Genomic DNA, 20,414 nt, shown 5'->3' on the forward strand with positions numbered 1-20,414 from the left:
GCCTACCTTTTTATCTTATTTTCCAATAACCCCTTAACTCGTATTATTCTGTAGGCCAACTAAACTGTCCACGGTTCACTTCAGTCATCTTGCCCAGAAAGTATGCTTTTTGTCCTAAACTTCCGTGTGCCTGCAAGTCACCTTTCTACGCATGTACATCATATTCACTCTTTATAGCCTAGCTCAAGTTCCATCTCCTTCATGGATAAAAAACTGATAATAATAGCAGCCAACCTTTATTGAGCGCTTCATTCAAAACACAGCACCGTTCTATGCACTTTGTATGTGTTAGCTCGTCTGACTCTCTTAACAGTTTATTTGATAGGTACTGTTATCAATTCTATTTTATGGATGGAGAAACGGCAACACGGAAAGGTAAAGAAATCTGTGCAAGATATGCAGCTATTAAGTGGCAGAGCTGGGGTTTGAACCCAGGCATCCTGGCACCAGAGTCCATGCTCTAAACTAACTACCACAATGTACCTACTCCCATGACTTCCCGAGCTGCTACTCGTCAGGTGCCTGTGCCAGCCACTTCCCACACATTATTCTGTAGAGCAGCAGTAGCAGCCACAGCATTATTCTGTTTTTGAGTGTTAATCTTGCTGAGCAAGCTCTGATCATATTATTCTCTTATTCTAAACTCTTCAGCAGCTCCCCAAATGCTTACAGAACATGGTACAAATTTTCATAGCTAAGAATTCCAGGTCTTGCACGATGTGATTCCCACCCACTTTTCCAATCTTCTTTGCAACTTGTCCCTCTCATGCACTTTACAGTCCAGCCAAACTAAACCAATGTTCTTTGTACATAGCTCAGCCTCTCCTGACTTTGATCTTTCTGGATCCTCTGTGTAGAAGATCCTTCCCTCCCTATAATCTATTTAAATTTGACCCAGATTTCATAAACACATACATATTCACACTTTGTAAAGATATAGTAATTAGCTACCCTTTAGAGCCCAGATCGAATGTTACCTCCTCAATTAAGTCTTTTTTGGAAGTATTTTCTCCCTTTGAGTACCAATAGCATTTTCTTTTTTACAGTTCTTTTTTTTAAAATTTATTTATTTTTAAAGATTTTATTTATTTATTCAACAGAGAGAGAGACAGCCAGCGAGAGAGGGAACACAAGCAGGGGAAGTGGGAGAGGAAGAAGCAGGCTCATAGCGGAGGAGCCTGATGTGGGGCTCGATCCCATAACGCCGGGATCTGAGCCGAAGGCAGACGCTTAACCGCTGTGCCACCCAGGCGCCCCTCTTTTTTACAGTTCTTATAACTTTCTATATTTTATTTTATTTAACTGTTTGATTATGAATACATATGTATATTCCTTTATGTATCTATAATGTCAACATTTCCATTAACTTCCTTGCAGGTAGAATCAATACCTTATACATAGTAGGCATTCAATAAATAATCATTAAGTGAATAAATGAATAAAATATTCTTCTAGATTGCTTTTGGGAAAGTTTCCCTAACCACTGTAACAGTACTGTTTGCTACACTGCAAATCGTTAATTTTAGGTTTTGGAGAAGTCTAAAATCTCTTCCCCAGAAAGGAGGTGGGGTGGAGGGGGTGGGGAGGACGGACAGGCATCTCATTACACTACATTAGTAACTTCCCTAAAACACACATGATATTCATTTGAAAAGCAGTTTCTTGATGAGAAACCCAATCCTTCAGTATTCGGCAGTCTGGTTTTCAGACAAGGCTATGCAAATAAGGAAGCAAAGCTGTGGCAGTTGTTTCTACAGGCATTGATTTGAGGAAGGCTGTGGGTGCCTGAGGAGGGAAAAAGCCAGGGGTGATGACATTAATGATGTTTTCAGATAAAAGGAAAAGCCCAAGAACCAAATTGTAGAGTTATCCCCCTTTGTTTTATTCCATCAGGGTAGACCACAGCTTCTACGGTGTGCCCTTGAGGTCATTCACTCATGCCACTTTACCTCTAAATACCAGGGGCAGAACCTGGTTTTGTTTGATTTGTTTGTTTTTAAATACTTAAAGTCCTAAAAGATTCAACTCGGGGCAGTGGGATGCCAGAGAGATGGTGTTACAGTTATCTGTAATCAATGCTGATGGTAGGATCAGGTAACCCAAATTTGTCATTCTAGCCAGACCTCTGATGGGGCAGGCCCATCTCCTGACTTTCTACCTTGCAAACCAGCCTAGACCAGTCTTACCATCTTTAGGTTTTCCAACAAGCACTGTCGGCATCCTCGAGAGCCTTCCTCAACAGAGATTTAAAAAGGAGAGATTCAAAGTGGAAAAACCAAAAGGGGTAGAATGCAGAGGGAGAGAAGAGAGAAATATTTGTTACTAATACTCTTCACTCCCCTAATCAGCCCGAGCAAAGTTATTGCCAGCAGCGAAACCTTTTCTATAATATAAATTTTAAACCGGTTGCATTGGATGGGACTCAGAGGGGGACTGTGTTGAGGACCCAAAGTATCACTACTCAAGTCCCTAACGGGAGCTCTTCAACTTTTCACAGGCATGTTTTTTCTAAATTCCCCCAATCCTATCTCAACTCAGGTGCTGCTGACTCATTCTGCAAGAACTCAACCTGCCACGGGATGCAGCATATGGTAAATGCCTCAGTGATTCCTGAATATTTTTTACAAATGGTTCAGGGATGCAGAGAATTGGGGTGGGGGGGGGGCTCCCTGCAACAAGGATGATGTGACATTTTGTTTGGGGCCATGGGTGCCTCTTGGCCATATCCAGAAGACATCTAATTTCCTGTAAGTTTCTCTTTCTGCTTTTAGCCTCAGACAAGCCGTACCGGTTTCATTAACATCTTTAGTACAAAAAACAAACAAGAACCCCAAAGCCACAAAATAAAACAAACCTCAAGCCCCGAAACCTCTAACTACTACCCCCAACAAACAATCCATCCTTACATCCCTTTGGCTGTTTTTTACCTTTCAAGATGCAGTTTCTTAACATTTTATATGGGCATCTTTTCTCTCATTGCCGAATCTATTGTATAGAAACATGAATTCTAATTGGCATTTCTTTCTTTACTACATGCCTTGTAGTAAGTAATTCTACTCATCAATTATATGTCATCTTGGCAACAGAAAGGGCTGTGCACTATTTTTAGTTTATTATTACTTAATCTCTTTACCTCTTTGAAATAAACCATTCTCATTCTCACAGGAGAAAGTGAGTCATTCAGAATTAAAGGACCTTACCAGTGGCTGAGTCAACTGTCAGAGTTAGAATTAGAACACTCATTCTAATTCGAATCCAGCGCTCTTTTCACTCAACCCCCATGCTCTTTAGCTCCTCTCATTCTGAAAGGCCAGAGGGCCCAGCAAACAGAGTGTGTGCGATTGGGCGGTGGGTAGGGTGAGGAAGAGGCAGGCTGGTTTGGAGAGCTAAGCTAGAGCAAATAAACAAACAAAAAACTCAAACAAAACCCAAAGGGAAGAAGACTTAAAGAATAGGAATCCTAAGGCTAGACGTACTAATAGCTCTTTGTCTCCTTCCAGGTAGGACAATTTGCCGCTCTGTCAGCACCAGGACCAGGCACACAGCACAGAGCGCATGCAGCTCTACGTCACATTATTTGGGTATAGGTCTCATCCAACCTCTATGCGGCCTCCGCAGCACAGGGTTCAGGGGGAACACTGCCCTTGGGATCAAAATGCTTGCAACAGCAACTTGGACAAATCACTTCACTCCTCTGAACCTCAGTTTCCTTCTCTGTAAAACAAGAAGAATATTTTCTCCCTCACAGGATTATTGTGAGGATTAAATGCCAGAACATTTGCAAAAGTCTTCCCCCAGCACCAGGCACATTGCAAGCACTCCCTAATGTTGACTGACTAAATGAATGGCCCGAAGGCAGGCCCTTTGAGTGCTATGCTAATTCTTTCAGCCCACTGTGATACTGTTGAGTTCAGCACAGCACACCGTAACAGTGACTTCCCAAATAGTACTCTAATGTTCCCCAAAGGCAGAGAGCAATTTCACAGTGTCACTGCCCGGTTATACCTGTTCTGGGAATACAGTAATTCCTTTTCCAGGGCTGCCAATCTATTACCTTTCACCAAACACAAAATTCACTTTAAGAAGGGGCAGAGACACAAATGCCTTTCTGTTAGATAGAGGTGGGGAGAATATATTATTAAAATTGAAACCGACTTCTCTGATTTCTTGGGCAAAAAATCAGATTGGAAGCCAAACAGCTATTTGGCCTTTGCAGACCCTGGATAGTGATGCCCTTGGGGGAAAGGAGAGAGCTGGAATCATTCCAAACTGTAGTTGCAACATTTGTGTGTATATTTACTGCTGGTGCTTATGCTCTCTGTGCTTACTTTTCACTCTCTAAGCCTTGCAGACTTTACAATTTACCTAGAGTGTAGTTTAATAAGTACAGGTAGAAATATAGGCCTCCATCCCTGTTTCTCATTTCCTAATCATATTTTCTACCCTCCCCATATACCTGATACTTCTTTTTCAATTCGACTGCTCTGATTTTCAAACTGAGGTAGAAAATAATGACTTGTTAACAATAAACATGCCCCTAGCTCTTCCCTCACTCTTCTTTACGAAGGAGGGCCTCCCCAAGATTCAAAGACAAAATGCTGCTATATAGTTAGCACCTGGTGCAGCTCATCAAAATAAGATATCATTTCCCAGATGATTGGAAATTTCTACAATGCCGTCACACGATGAGGAGTGTAAGAAAGAGTTTGGGGATTGATTTTCATCATTAACTTGATATTGCATGGTTTTTGTGGGACTTAAAAAGAAATGCGTTTTTATTACTTTTAAGTACTGCACATAGAATAACTCTAACTCATCATATTTTAACAGTTATTTTTCTGGGGCAGGATGTATTTTAAACATGCCTATGTTAGAGTGTCTGGTGGATCATTTAGGATCAGTGTCCTGTTGCTTGATGAAATCCAGACCACTTCAATGAAATCCAGATGGGGAAACTGGGTCTCTGGCAATGGCTGCCAGATCTTCTCCATATGAAATCTCTCTAGTCTGTATGCAAATTCAAAACTCCATATCCTGGAAATCCCAAACCAATCAAGTGGCGCTCCGCTTCTTAGTTACTGGACTAAACACAGGGAAGCGATTCATTCTTCCCTGAGGAGATAAGCATGTCTTACATACATCTATCTTGGCACAAAAAGGGCTGGCTAAGCAAATTAATAGTGTAAACAGGATTGCACTGGGGAATGTTTGTCCTACTTAAGAGAATAAACTTTTTGTGCACTTTGTGCACATCCACTTACATACAAATAATTGATATGCTAATTACCAATGATTCTTAAAAGCTCCCTCCCTGAGGTGCTGTATGATGCTGTTAGTCTAATTTGAATTACTAGTGTGTCCAGTGCTTGAAAGTAATAAAAATGCATTTAAAAATATTCCATGATTCAGACCGACTTTCCTCTAATTAGGCTGAGTTAGTGAGGCTTGCCTATATTTAAATAGGATAGATATTTTTCTACTTTCATTCCTAATATAGTTAAGAGGTCCCCTCACCCCTACTGCTACATCCCTTACCTTTCTCTTCAGGACTCTTTGGCTTGGAGTGGGCACACATAAACCCCTTTCCCTCCGGCTCACCCCTCAGCTGCACTTGCGTGGTCTCTAGGTCAACACGGTGCCTTTAGTGCCTGGCACACATATGTACCCTTTCACTAGTTAACTCGATAGCCGCTTATTCAGTATGGCTTTTTCTGAGGAGTCTGTTCTTTGGTCCTTCCTTAAGGACCAATGGGTATGCCTCTTTCCTTATAGTGCAGTGGGTAACAGCGCACAGAGGGCAGAACTCTCAGCCCAACTTAGCATCGGGCCTCTTGGTCAGGTGGGGGACACCAGATTTAACTTAATCTCTGTACAGTCCACGTCAACAGGATACAATGGGGCAGCTCACCAGGGCTGGCAGCTGCTGGGTGAATAGCAGTGTCAGGCGCGGTCATTCAAAGCTATAACATGTGAACGCAAAGCCTAAAGGGTAGTTTTTCTAGGCTAGACTGAAGGGACAGAGCAGTGATATGAGAACATCAGAGGGGGGAGAATTAGCATGGGGGTGGAGGGTACATGGTGGATAGCAGCTGAGAGGAGTAACAGGAGTATGATGTCAGAACGTTCCATCAAGCACAGATATTGTCAATTTTAGAATGCTTTTCAGAGCAGCCTGCACGAAAGGGGATAATTCTCAAGATTTCCATTTACGAGCATGACCTTCCTGTCTCTGGGTCGTTGCAGAGTATGTTCTGGCATCAGAACCTATTAAACTGCTGTGGAAGAATCAGGTCACTTTCTTCAGGGGGAACGGATCATTCAGCTCTAAGAAGAGAGAAGAAAAGGTGCACACTGGACTGACAGAACAAATGCACAGAATTCCAGGAGACTGGCCTCCTGGACTTAAATGAAAAAAGTATCACCTGTGAAGACTGTTGGCTAGAGTTGGGGGCTGGCACGTTGTCAGGGCTACTTGGTGCAAGAGTTTAAGAACTCCTGGTCATGAAAGACAATGGCCAAGAGGGAGAGGAGAAGAATGTAAGAACTGTCCCTCGAACCACCTGGATTTATTTATTTATTTATTTATTTATTTATTTATTTATTTATTTATATTTATTTTTAAAAGACTTTATTTATTTGTCTGAGAGAGAGTACGCACAAGCAGGGGGAGAAGGGGGAGAAGCAGGCTCCCTGCTGAGCAGCGAGCCCGATGCGGGACTGGATCCCAGGACCCTGAGATCATGACCTGAGCTGAAGGTAGACGTTTAACCGACTGAGCCCCCCAGGCGCCTCTAACCACCTGGATTTAAAGCTCAAAGGATTAGAGAGGGAGAGAAACAGTTCTGCACTGCAACCCTAACTAAGTACCGGGTATAGGCAGGGTGAGTTCACTGATGGAGGGTACAGGACAATTTAGATAATTGAGCTCAGAATCCTCCCTCCAAATTATCCTATATTCATAGGCACTTAGTATCTTTTGAATGCAATATTTTAAAAGACACATCAAACTAGGAAAAATAAATGAATGGCCCATTTTGGCCTCATTTTCACCCATGGCTAACATTAACAGCGAATTTAATTAGTGTCTGAGTCATCCACCTTCCAGAAACAATAGGCAATTTTACATCTGCCATACCACGTACAGGCAGGATAGAAGTTTACCATATAGAACAAAAGCATTTAATACAAGTATCTTACTTAAAGAGGGCTGAGTTCAAAGTGTCATGCTTAGAAAATGAATTAGCAGATTCTCTTGCCTTTATCACTGGGCCGAAGTGAGCTAGGAATGATCAGGGTGGTGTAGCCGTGAGGGGAGAAAAATTTTGTAAAGAATTCTTACCAGCTCTCAGATTGTGATAAAAATGTAAGTAAGGCTATCCGAATATTTGTCCTTAAATGCACATCACTAGAGGATTCTTCCCTTCTCATCAATTGAAAGAGAATTTCAACGTATTTGTACTGCTTAAATATTTATGTGGGAGCATGCACTTGTACTGCTTTTGCCACCTCACCAAGCCCAGAGCAGTAGGCCTAAATTGTTGGGCTCTCTTTCACTGAGGATCTATCTACCTGATTGTAAAATTGAATCATAAGGAGTTTGGAGTCCCAAGTGGAAAATAAATTCTAGATGATTTATCGTTACAATGAAAGAAAAACCTATTATCATTAAAACATCTCTTCTTTAAACATTAACATTAAAAGTCAATAGTGAATGGAAACATTTCACTTAAATGTCCTTTAGTGATGTCCCTTGGTTCTCATTTTACTCCACCGGTATTGGATGAACGGCTTATAGCACGCATGAAGAATCTCTATCCTACAGGTAGATGCAGCCTTCTGCCAGGACCAAGAGATGATGTAAATTATGCCTACAGTTGCAAAAATGCGTAATGTCAAAAATCTTTAGCAGTACCAATCTAAGAAAACACACATGGAACGGATGTAATGCCATGGGAAGACCCCTATAAAATGACATGGGACACTACTTACTTTCTAAAGCAGAAAGCCAGGATTTTCTCCATTGAAAATAAAGGAAAAAGCAGATTTACAGAATCTCCATGTTTCCAAACTCTAATTAGGAATTTAAAACCCAAGAGTAAAATCTGGCAATAGTATTCTTATTTTCTATCCATAAAACTACAAATGAATTCCTCAGGATCAGGAGATTCTATGTTCCCCCCAAAACCCAATTTGCACTCTTCATGAACATAAACACGACGAATTATGTACACCGTAAATCCTGTGGCTCATATGCATAAACTGAAATGGTATCTTTTGTAAAAGGTCTTCTGTAATCCCTTGAGATAAAATTTTCCAAGAAGTCTTGGGGATGGTATTTTTTCCTTGTGAAAAAAATTCATACTTCTAAGTGACACTTTGGGGACACGGTAGCTGATGGTTAACAGGAAGGCAGATGTGGATTTAAACTCTGGCTTCACCACTTACGAGGTGTGTGACCTGAAGCAAATCAATTTTTCTAAGCTCTAGTTTTCTCATTTGTAAGATGGGAATCAGAATACCTACCTCTGTAGGCATGTAGATTTTATTTTTGCTATAAGGATCAAATGAGCAGGATCAAATACACGTTTTGTGCAATTCCTGATACAGGCAAGTGCTCCCTCGGAGCTAAGCCCCAGGGTGGGAGCCTAATCCGTCTTGTTTACCACTGCCAGTGCCTAGATACAGCGCTGGCATAAAGCAGGTGCTCAATAAATATTTGCTGAGCGAATGGATAAAACAATGTTATTATACTTAAAGATACACAAACCCCCTACTTGCAAGGTAGCTCTCCCACTTCATTTTTGTTAACGTTTTAAAAATCTTCTGGGTGACTTGAGGTGCTCAGTTCTTTTGTAGGAAGGCCAGAGTGGCTTCAGAGAGGTGAATTTTGGCTCACACGAAAAACATATACTACTGAGATGTTATATTAAGTACTAGTGATGCTTTTTTCTCTTCCTTGCTGGACAGCAGTGGAGCTCAGTACAGATGGATAAAAGGAATTCCCCACGGGAATAAAAACGTAGGCTTCAATGAGCTATTCCTTTAAGGAGCCTGCTGTCGTCCTAGAGAAAAAGTTCTGTCTGGGTAGTCTACTCTGCCCCATGCACAGTAGAATTAACATCTGAATTTAGCAGTTGAAGAGCTATAAAAATATTATTTACAATAGAGTAGTATAATAATACTCTCATAAAAGAAAGGAGGCAAAAATCGTAAGTTCTTTTTTTCACTTCTGGGATCTTTAAATTTTTCTTTAGGTCAGTGGTCTTTGAGGGGGAAGAAAGGTTTCGTTCAATTTTGAGCTATAGAATATAGGCCATAGGACTCAAGGCAAACAGGCCAAGGACCAAATACAGGCAGATTTTTACTTTAATAAACCACTATTAGGAACCCTAGTTCAGCAGAATAAGATTATTTCCTTGGTTGGGTTGATAACTCTTACTAGCAAAGTTTTGCATATGTGGATATAAAGACTGCTATTGCCTGGAAAGTCCTGTTTCACAGAGCCTTTCATTAGTCCTCTTCATTGTGAAGTTTGTTTAACAATGTGTTTTTCTTTCAGTGAAATATTTATGCAGTGTCTGTACTTAATTATCTTACCAAGTTAATAGTTGAATAGTCTTTTTTTTTAAAGATTTTATTTATTTATTTGACAGAGAGAGACAGCCAGCGAGAGAGGGAACACAAGCAGGGGGAGTGGGAGAGGAAGAAGCAGGCTCATAACGGAGGAGCCTGATGTGGGGCTCGATCCCATAACGCCGGAATCACGCCCTGAGCCAAGGCAGACGCTTAACCGCCGTGCCACCCAGGCGCCCCAATAGTTGAATATTCTTAATAAAATGTGAGGGTGTTTTTTTCCAAAATGTTGAACTGTCAACTTCAATATATTTTGTATCCATACACACTATAAATCTATCTATCTATCTATCTATCTATCTATCTATCTATCTATCTATCTTTCCTATGAGGTAGATACTAATTGGATATTTAGTAAAGGCTGTTTTCTGGCTGTTAGGGCTATAAAATGATAGGTAGAATAAAAACTAAGAAGTTTAAGTACAACCCTGAATTTCTTCTTCAAACTACACATATGTCATAACAGTTCACAGTGGACAAGTAGTTTCGGTCATTTTGCAAGATTTGAGATTTCAGAGCAGTACCCTACTATTTATCAAAACCTCTCTTGAACCCACAGCAAGGAAGTACGTGTCATTGTCCTTCTGTCCCATAGTCCTTAACTATAAATGCTCCCAAAGTCATCAATGCAGTGTTTCAGGTAATAGCTTAAACATTATTAAGACTGTCTCACATTGCATTCAGCTACAGTTGGAGAGCGAGAACAAGTTAAACATAGGCAGAGCAGTATTTCCTCTTTCAGATGACGTAGCTTGGAAACCAGCAAAACCCTCCCTTCGGCAAAACAGCCTTCTTCTCCCATCAAACTTTGTGTGTATGTGTGCATGTGGCCAAGGAGGGGGAGTGGGCTTTCATGTAAATCAAGAACAGAACCATCATCTCTCTATTTGAAGGAGGGCCCACAGCTTCTATGTGAAGGAGGAGGTCGTGCTTACAAGAACAATGTTGATATTCCTTTATGCTAGTTTAAACAGCGTTCTAACTTAGGATACCAACTCCAGTAGCTCCCGTGAAAATTATGGGAAGCTTTTGGGAATCAGTGATCCTTGCCTTTCCAAATGAGTATTGAATGACTTAGGAATCTCTGACTGAAATGTTCTTTTACATAAGATGGAACCCAAGGTCTTTTGGTATTGAAAATGTCTGTGTAGATTCCTTCTCTAGTCTATTAAAAAAGAAAAGAAAGAAACCCTAAGCCCCCCCCCCTTTTTTTAATTAAGAGGGTGTGCTCGGGACGCCTGGGTGGCTCAGTGGGTTAAGTGTGTGCCTTCGGCTCAGGTCATCATCCCCGGGTCCTGGGATTGAGCCCCACGGCGGGGCTCCCTGCTCAGCAGGGAATCTGCTTTTCTCTCTCCCTCTGCCCCTCCTCCCACTTGTGTTTTCTCCCTCTCTCTCTCAAATAAATAAAATCTTAAAAAAAAAAGAGGGTGTGCTCAACCTTAAGATGAAATCATTAAGTCGGACTAGCTGGCAAAGTCAAACAGTCTATAGCGGAGGAAAAAGCCACATAGGAAAAAAGGATAGGAAAAGAAAAAGGACTCCTGAATCCAGCAGGGAGAGGCAGTTCAGGAGCAAACTAGAAACTGAGTGGCAAACGAAAATTAGAGCATCTTTTAAGTGAACCAGCCATAAGAGATCTTTTATTTATCACAGGTAAGGAGTGAGCCAGAAAATCAGTGGGCTCATAGAACATAAAGGATTAAAAGGACATAGCACACACACTGAATGACTTGTTTTACATGAGGAAGCCATTCCTATGTTGACTATATGTTTTGAGGTATGCAGATGGGTCAGAGGTCATAATGGAAAATGGGCAAGAGACTCTGCTTCTCAGCAACAAACTACAAGTAGTCAAAAACATGACTGGAACTAAGTAATATAGTTACCAGGGCTGAACCTCTGCAAAACCACTTAGTTGGGCAAAGATTGTTTTGGTGTTTTGTGCCTCTTTCCCTCTACTGCTCCACTAACCCAATTCCTGCTCCTCTGAACGCTCAGGGTGCTCGTGCTCTAACCCTTTCAAAATCTGCTATCGAGAAAGCATACATCTCTGGCAGAGTGAAGGTTAGGAAGAGGGGTTGTGGCAAAATTCCATTTTAAGGCCTATTTCTTATTGCAGAATAAAAGTGTATTTCCTGCTAAAGGAATTTCAGGCAACAGATGGGAGAGATGTTTGGGTTAGGAAGCCTTCCTGGCACCCTTGGAATCAGAGGTGCCTTCCTGTAACACCCTGACCAGACTTGACTTCTGAAAGAAATCAGAGGGGACAATTATTGCACCTCTAATGAAAACCCGGAACCTGTTGTTCTGGACGATCAGTGTGTTGATTGGCGGTGTGCCTCCACGAGGCAAAGGGGGCCCTGGGAACTAAGAGGTGATGAGTGTCTGGCACTTTAGTAAGCAAGCTGGAAGAATCTGTAGTCAATGCTGGCCTCCTGTACGCTAGGGCGGGGGCGGCAACATGGTTTCTATAAAGGGAAATCATACGTGATCTTCCGTGGATCTTTTCTTTGGGGCTAAATTCACTTTTTATTTATTATTATTTTAAAAATATTTTATTCAGGGGCGCCTCGGTGGCACAGCGGTTAAGCGTCTGCCTTCGGCTCAGGGCGTGATCCCGGCGTTATGGGATCGAACCCCACATCAGGCTCCTCCGCTATGAGCCTGCTTCTTCCTCTCCCGCTCCCCCTGCTTGTGTTCCCTGTCTCGCTGGCTGTCTCTATCTCTGTCGAATAAATAAATAAAATCTTTAAAAAAATATATTTTATTCATTTATTTGATAGAGACAAAGCCAGAGAGCACAAGCAGAGAGAATGGCACAGGGAGAGGGAGAAGCAGGCTCCCTGAGGAGCAGGGAGCCTCATAGGGGGCTCGCTCCCAGGACCCTGGGATCATGACCTGAGCCGAAGGCAGACACCCAACCATCTGAGCCACCCAGGCGCCCCTAAATTCACTTTTTAAATGCTTCTAATTAAGTCTGATATTGAGGCTATATTGAAACAGGAATTACTATGGGATTAAAAATTTGTTTTTGTCCGGTAGTTGGAACTGGTTTAGGGAGAGAAAATAATATATAAGGGAGAAACAGACATTATTCTCACGGAAGGAGGGTGAGTAGTAGATTTCCTTGGGAGGAGGCACTCCCCAGGTCTGCAGATAATACTCAGCTTTTCTAGGCAGTGAAATGTAAAATTGATGGGGGGATAAAGGTAGATCTCAAGAGGTTTTATGATTGGCAGATGGGCTTCAATAGGGGCCTGTGTAAGGTAATCTATTTAGGGAAGGCCGGATACTACAAACTCTCCCTGCAGGATGATGGGTGCTGACTTTTCAATTAAGGCCCAGGAAAAAGCAAGCTCTAGGAAATCCTGTGGACAGAGCACTGAAGAGAAAAACCGAGTTTCTTGCTATGGTGAAAAAAAAAAAAGACAGCAAAATGTTGAGCACTCTCAAGAAGGGGATTAAAAGAAAAACAAAATAATTCTCCTTTTACACAGAACCACAGGATATCTCCATTGGTAGAGTTACATAAGGAGCTCTGATCTGCACATCTCAAGAAGGACAGAACAGAGCCTGAGGGGAACAAAGAAAGGCAATTAAAACCATCAATGGCAGGCTCCAAAAATAAAGGCCTTTTCAGTCTGACAATACAGAGGCAGCCAGGGGACATGATCAAAATCATGAAGAGGCTAGAGCCGCTGCCTGATGACTTGGCTTGCCAAATCTCTTGAGCTAAGAGGCACCTTTGAAGCATGAAGTTTTTATTTTTTAATACTTCTGCTTTGTTTATACAACTGCCGGTGAGGGTGGCCGGTGCGGGCTCCTTTGGGAAGCCCCAGTTTCCACCAGAGGGTGGGAGAAATCTGAGCTGAGTGGGGTAGGGATCAAAATCACCTCCATCCCCATTACTTACCTTAAGAAATGTTGACTTGCTGACTTCTAGTCAGACGGACTTTCTCTACTGCCAATGTCAGCAGTGAATTTGTACCTGACCAATTGCAATTTTTATGAAGACGAGTTTACCGCCCCACCCCCCGGCCCCGTTCTGTAGGGCTTTTCAGCCCCAATGGTCTACATGTTGGCACCAAACCGTCTTCCTACAAGTGGCTGTAATTTGATCCTTAACCACAGTGTAAAAAGAACAGATTTCTGACCCCAATTGTAACACAAAGGACGGAACTCGAGAACTCATAATGAAGAACTTTGCAATATTCACACCAGCAAATGGAAGCAGATCTCCATAATGGGAAACGGAAATGAACCCTCCCAGGCTAATGAAGTGACATACATGCAGGTTTTAGCTAAGAAAGTAGCCGACAAGGGATAACCCAGGCCAGCTCAGAAGCTCTGCTCTTGGGATGACCTTAATCAGATGGGGCAGCAGGTAAGATCAAACCAAGAGTGTGGCTCTGTTCCAAACGCTCAGCTCTCCTAAACAAGGGATGGCAACCTGATCAATTAAGTATAATGAGCAGTGTACAAAGGCTACATAGGCAGACAGTGGCTCTTTTTTTTTTTCCCCTCCGAATTGTTCCTTGAACACAAGAAATCTGTAAGATTGGGAGCGCCTTCATCCTACAGAAATGCAAGCCACTTGTTACTGGCCCAGTGTTACTGCCATACCTTTCACAGATGTGGTAATACTTCTCATCCTGTATGCCGTCCTGAATGGGCACATTTACACTGTAGTACCGTCCCTTCCCTAGGCCAACATCAGACACGTCACCTGTTCCTGTGAAAGAGAGGAGCACCAGGAACAGTTCTAAGAACAGGAGCATTACAAAAGTTGAAGGATTCTCTGATAGGAGCTCAGAACAGTAAAAGGTAAGTAGAACGGGCCTGGATGAGTGATGATTTCTGAGGGAATGAAATTAAGAAAAATAATATAGAGAAGTAACTGTTGTAAACAATGTTGGGGAAAGAGGACAACCATAAGAAAATGGAAAAACCTTAGTTTCCACTTGGCTAGATCAAATTAAAAAAACCAGAAAAAGATGAACTCCTTTGCTTAACTTTCCATATGTCTTGGATTGATATAATATTAGTATATCATTGCACTTATCAGGATGTTAGGGGTTACACAGGGTGTCTTGATAGGACAGTAAGTGTAAGTGAGCTGTCTGTTGACAGTCCATAAAAGTCATCTGGAAAAAGTATGACACTCCTCCTATCACTGTCGCCTGAAACGACCTGTGTTAAAATTTTGCATAGGGTAGCACCAATAAAGTATCAACAGTGGAACTTTCCAAATATGAAACACAAGGATGTGGAGAAGAGCCACAGCATTTCTTCTTCAAATGTAATACCGAGCACACAGATTACTTGCCTGGGAAAAATCCCGGGGAGAATTTGTGCAGGGACACTGTCATGACTTTGGAGGTGAAACTGAAGGCATCTTCTACACCTACCGGGGTGGGGGGGAAAAACAGAAGAAGAATCACTTTATATATGCAACTCCCGTTTGCAACAACTGAAATGCTAGGAAGCAGCTGTGGGAAGTAAGAGAGAGGCTAGCAGTAGTAACGCTAACGAGCTGAGGAACAAAGGGAACAAGACCCTCCAGTCTTTGATTTCTGCTGTTACAGGATGAGGCAGAGCTCTGGCCCCAACTGAAGTCTTGGGGTTCCTTTTCAAATGCACAGCAAGTTATAACTGCACTTGCCCCTTCCAAGCAACGGGATGTCCAGGCTCCCTTAGACAACCTCTTCTAAAAGGTGTGTAGGGCTCGAGCTCAGAATCAAAGCATTATCAATACAGCTGAGTATAGGGAACTGGCACCATCTTGGAAGTTTTAGGTTTTGTTCTGTTTCAGTGGTTCTAGTTAAATTCTTGGGATTTTTTTTTTCAAAGGAGTACAATGTGGCAATCCTTTGAAAAATACGACCAATACAAACATTAGGCATCATGTAGTGAAAACCTAATTATAAAATGCTTCTCTATGATACAGATTTGGTTATAAATGCAGTTCACCCAAAGTCTAAGCAGCTTAGAGTACATCTTTCTTGCCAAAACATGGAAGGCTAACAGTCCTGGCTCATCCCTTAATAGTACCTTTATAATAAAGTTTTAAAGCTTTGAAGAAAGATGGCTGGGCGGGTGGGGGGGGTGCTTTTCTAGAAATGAGTCTCCTTTCCATTTAAACGGAGGCAGAAAATGAATAGAGGCTGGGAGATGGAAGATGGAACTGTTACAAGCCACTACTTATTTGAGATAAATGCACTGTCCACCTCCACACCTTTCCTCCCAGAAGCACATATCTTCATACTATATTTAGATAGTCCATTTATAAAATGGAAGGACTATTAGCAAAGTCATGGACTATCCTCTTTTATACTTCAAATAAAGAAAATGTCTCTGTGTTTACTTAATGCTTTCAGTCTTCATTAGAGGCCAAAAGAGACCTTAGAAAAATATTAACTGTATTTGTGCATCACAGGTATGTTTGAATTTCCCAAGCCTTATGTTTTGCCCTAGGGAGGCAGTTAAAACCAGTTAAAGGCTCCAGGCACAAGGCATTAAGTAAACAAAATAAAACAAAACAAAACATATTAAAATTGCATGTTAACTTAGAAACTGAAGTATAAACAAGGACAATTCATAAAAATTCTGATTATTTCTTGATCCAGAAAGGTGATACCAATTTATCCTTCTATCGGTGCTGAATGAGGGTTCCCATTTTCTCACACACTGACTAGCAATGGGTGTTATTACTCCTTTTAAACTTAGGCAGAAAAAAGGATCTTGTTTAGTTTGCGTTTCTCTGAGTGTTAAGAGTGTTGAGGACCTTTTCGTATGTTTAGTAGCTATTTGTATCTCCTCTCCTGGGAAATGCCATTAGGTATTGTTAGCAAATCATACTTTAAAAAAAGGACATAGACAGATAGGTGGAGGGTATGGGGCTTGGTGTGAAAGAGAACAGTGGTTAGGTAAACAAAAGAAGGTGAAAGAAAGTGAGGACAGGCTAAGAGTGCTGGTGAAGCCACCACAGGATGCTAGTTATGGAATCATGGGAGATTTAAAATAAACCAAATGTGTAAGAGTTTGGAGGCAGGGCAGAGGTCACTGGAAGGGAGGTGCTGAAGAGGGGAAATAAACTGAAATGAAACACACCATAAAAGTTGGCTAAAACAGGAAACTCTAAATGGTGTAGAAATAACATTGCAAATGGAAAGAACGGTTTCAGGTGACAGTCATTTCATTCTTACGTGGTTCAATAGAGTTGATTCTATTCTTGAGCTCTGATACTAATAGTTTGAATTTCATAATCATTCATTCATTCAACAAATATTTTACTGAACCACTGCTATATGCATAGTTCTGTTTGTTCAAGCCATTGTGCAGGACAGAAAGAAGTAAACAACTTGATCTCTGCTCTGGAGGAACTGAAAGTTTCTACGGGAGGAGAAGACATAGACACATTAAAGATTTAACTAACAATACAAGACAATATATAATTAAATAGCATCAGCGATATAAACAATACAGGACTTGAGGAGGGGAGAGAACACTTGGACTGGAGTGGTCAGGGCAAATGTGCTACTGTTGGAACTTGAGCTCCTGGGTAGAACTTGGAGGAAAAAGCAAAACTAAGTTAGGAAAGAGTAATGCAAATCTCGGGGAGGGGGGGTCGGAGCACTGAGACTGTCTGGGGATCACTGAGTCGAGTAGCCTGGACAGCAGGTAGTGAGCTAGAAGACTGGAGAGAGGAGGCAAGGTCTCTTTCAGTCAGGCCTCAAGAGACAGGCCAAAGAGCGTGGACTTTACCTTGAAGAGCACTGCTTTTTTAAAGTGTGGCCTGTGGACCAGCTGGACTGTTGCTAAAATGCAGCTTCTTGTGTTTTGTAACCAGACCCACTAAATCTGAGTATCTGGTGGACCTGGCCCAGGAATCTGAATTTTAAAACAAGCTTCCCGGGATCACCATGCTACATATGCGAGTTTGAGAACCAGTGCTATAGGCCAAGGGTTAGCCGACTAAGGGGCTACATGGCAAATATTTTAGGCTTTGCCAAGCCTACGTGGTCTCTATTGCTTTTTTTTTTTTCTTTACGACCTGGTAAGAATGTAAAAAAAAAAAAAAAAATTCTTAAATTGCTGGCCGTATGAAAACAAGCCATGGGCCAAATGTTACCCTTGTTATAGGCAATAAGGAGCCTCTGAAGGTTTTTGAGCAAGGCTGTGTTTTGCGTTGGCTAAGTATTCAGATACTCAGTGGACATACTACTTTGAAGTATGTTGGTGTTTTAACTCCTTTCTCTGTTACCTTTAATTTTCTGTCACCATTCCATGGTAGCATCCATCTAGATGAACTCTTTGGAGAGGTCTCCCCCACAATTTCTTCCTTCTTTTTCTGTTTTGGCAGGAGAGCTGATCCTATCCTCTGTCATATACTATTCTTTTCCTCACTTATGCCTTGATTATGTTAGTTTGTCTCCAAAAATCCCTGGAAACAGGGAAGCAGCAATCACTGGTGTGGGGGAAAGGAGGGAATATCCCTAATTAATTTTACTGGATAAGTGTTCCTAGGTCAATGGAAACATGTGTCACACACAGGATTTATTAAAGAAACAGTAAGTGGGTAACTGTCACCATAGGCGGGCTTGGGTAACATCCTTCCGGTGAAATCGTCTAAGGGGGCATTAATGGTGCGAAGCAAATCAAGACTCTGCTGCTGTTAAAAGTTAGAGGAGGTGCCCTGGGTTTGCGCAGCACTAAATATTTTAGCAATACAAAGAAAGTGGCACAGATTCTGATCCCTACATGAGCTGGTATCCCTATTGGTGAAAAATTCAGTGTTAGTCCATCATACACTCATTCAATCTTAAGAGAAGCAACGAGACTACAAGCTGTAACTGCCGAATTCACTCAGAACCTATGCAAGTGGCCTGAGGGAGGTTACTGAGTGCTGAGTACACACTGGACAAGATTTCCACTTCTTAACGTTCTCTGCTGGAGAACTTTGCTGGTGGAAGAGAGGGGAGGGGAAATTACAGGGACCTGGTATTTTAAAGCACCTTTGTCAGCACAGGAGGAATTACAGCAGTTAGAAGAATCTCTCTTCTACCTACTTCAGAATTCTCAATTACGAAAATTTCAATGGCAACAGGCATCTCTCCTTTTACCAGTCGCCTAGAAGCAGCTTTACTGATAAAAACCTTCTGTCCTAGCAGCAAAGCACCTTTGAAAGTGAAGGGCTTACCATCTCCATGGTGCAGATCCAAATCCACATAGAGAATACGGTCAAATTTCCGCCGCAATCGTAATATTCCCAGGACAGCATCATTGAGATAACAAAAACCAGATGCTTCATCTCTGTAAGAAAACAAGTTGCTACAGCTAACAGCCAAAAGCAATCCAAGGGAGTCTTTACAGCCAAGGATCTAACCCCTGAGATCTATTCCCTTACAATTCCCCCTTCTTTTAAGAAAACCAAAAACCTACCTACAAATATTATATAGTAAATGGCTTAGAAGATTAAGATCCCAGATTTTCAAAGAATTAGAATATTATAACTATACTGGACAAAACCGAAATTGTCTCTAATGATTCAGGAATGATTTAAAAGCTTGTAGTACCCTGGGGTCATCATGATGAACACCGATTATCACTTATAGGACTTTAAGAAAGCTAGAATCTAGAAGGGGCCTTAACGACCACCTTGCTCAGCCAGATGTAGAAGATGATGGAGATTGGAGTCTCTGTACTGATCCTACACCACCACCTAGAAGTTCGTTCTTTCTTTTCTTTTCTTTTCTTTTCTTTTCTTTTCTTTTCTTTTCTTTTCTTTTCTTTTCTTTCTGAGTAAGTTTTTGCCCTTGTTGCTCATAAAAGCTGAGTGTAGAATGTACAAATGCATAACCTCCGGGGCGGCATGTGGTTGCCTCTCGGTAAATGGGATTATTACAAGGGATACTGAAGCAGCCTCCTCTAAAGTTACTCTGTCTCCTTCGCTAAAATTGTCTTCAGTGACTTCACTGGTGTCCTTTAACTTTTTTGCTACTGGTGATACTGTGTCACTTTAACCTCTTGTCAACATTAACCTGTTCTTTTATTAAGAGTGACCTCCTTTTATTAGCCTACTCTTTTTATTAAGTTGCCATTAAGTCTTGTTGAATAGATGCCAAAGAGCATTCTTTATCATCTAAAGTGTATTATAGTTTATTTCTAAGGCCTCATCCTAAATGCTTCAATCTCGTCAGCTCCCACAGACATTTTCAGTATCCAGCCCATTTTCCCCCAGGTTCTCCTTGATATTTGACTTGAAATAGAATTCTAAGCATGAGCATCATTTAAAATCGCATTTTCAGTACTATGAGATTGTAAGATCTTTCTAGTACCTAAACAATGCATAAGCTTCTTCATGAAATCTCTTCCATAATAACGTTTCATACTCTGAACAATACCCTGGTTCACAGGCTGAGTCAATGAGAAAGGTACATTGGCGAGCAGGAAGTTGGTAAAAAAAAAATATCACTAAGCATTGATCTTCCTCATGAAAGTGAACTCAGTGATCATCTAGCAAAAAAGAGCTTGGCCTTAGATATGCAACCAGGAAGAAACCAATATGAGCAAAAGATTTGCCCACCCATGAATTCTCTGTAAATAAGAGTTAAATATGTGACTTTGAAAGTTCCTGGATGTTGTTTTCCAATCATGAAAAGCTTACATTTTATAAGTCAACTGTCTCAGCACATCAAAAAAGAGAAACATCCATAACTTTTGGATAGGTGAGATGGGACATTAAGTGTTAGCAAAAAGAAGAGTGTACAGCATAGGGAATA

General features: G+C 41.4%; 1 protein-coding gene across 13 annotated transcripts in view; it reads right to left on the bottom strand.

Moving 5' to 3' along the window:
• Nucleotides 1–20,414, bottom strand: part of HDAC8 (histone deacetylase 8) — a 213,078-nt gene that overhangs the window by 133,538 nt on the left and 59,126 nt on the right. For all 13 annotated transcript variants that reach the window (XM_044379335.3, XM_048213400.2, XM_057312474.1 and 10 more), the window contains 3 exons: nucleotides 18,833–18,945; nucleotides 14,960–15,037; nucleotides 14,257–14,365 (listed from right to left, as the gene is read on the bottom strand). In XM_044379335.3, the coding sequence (XP_044235270.1) occupies nucleotides 14,257–14,365; nucleotides 14,960–15,037; nucleotides 18,833–18,945 (300 nt within the window). The remainder of the gene's footprint in view (nucleotides 1–14,256; nucleotides 14,366–14,959; nucleotides 15,038–18,832; nucleotides 18,946–20,414) is intronic.

Source organism: Ursus arctos, chromosome X (genome assembly GCF_023065955.2).
Source record: "Ursus arctos isolate Adak ecotype North America chromosome X, UrsArc2.0, whole genome shotgun sequence".
NCBI classification, from domain to species: Eukaryota; Metazoa; Chordata; class Mammalia; order Carnivora; family Ursidae; genus Ursus; species Ursus arctos.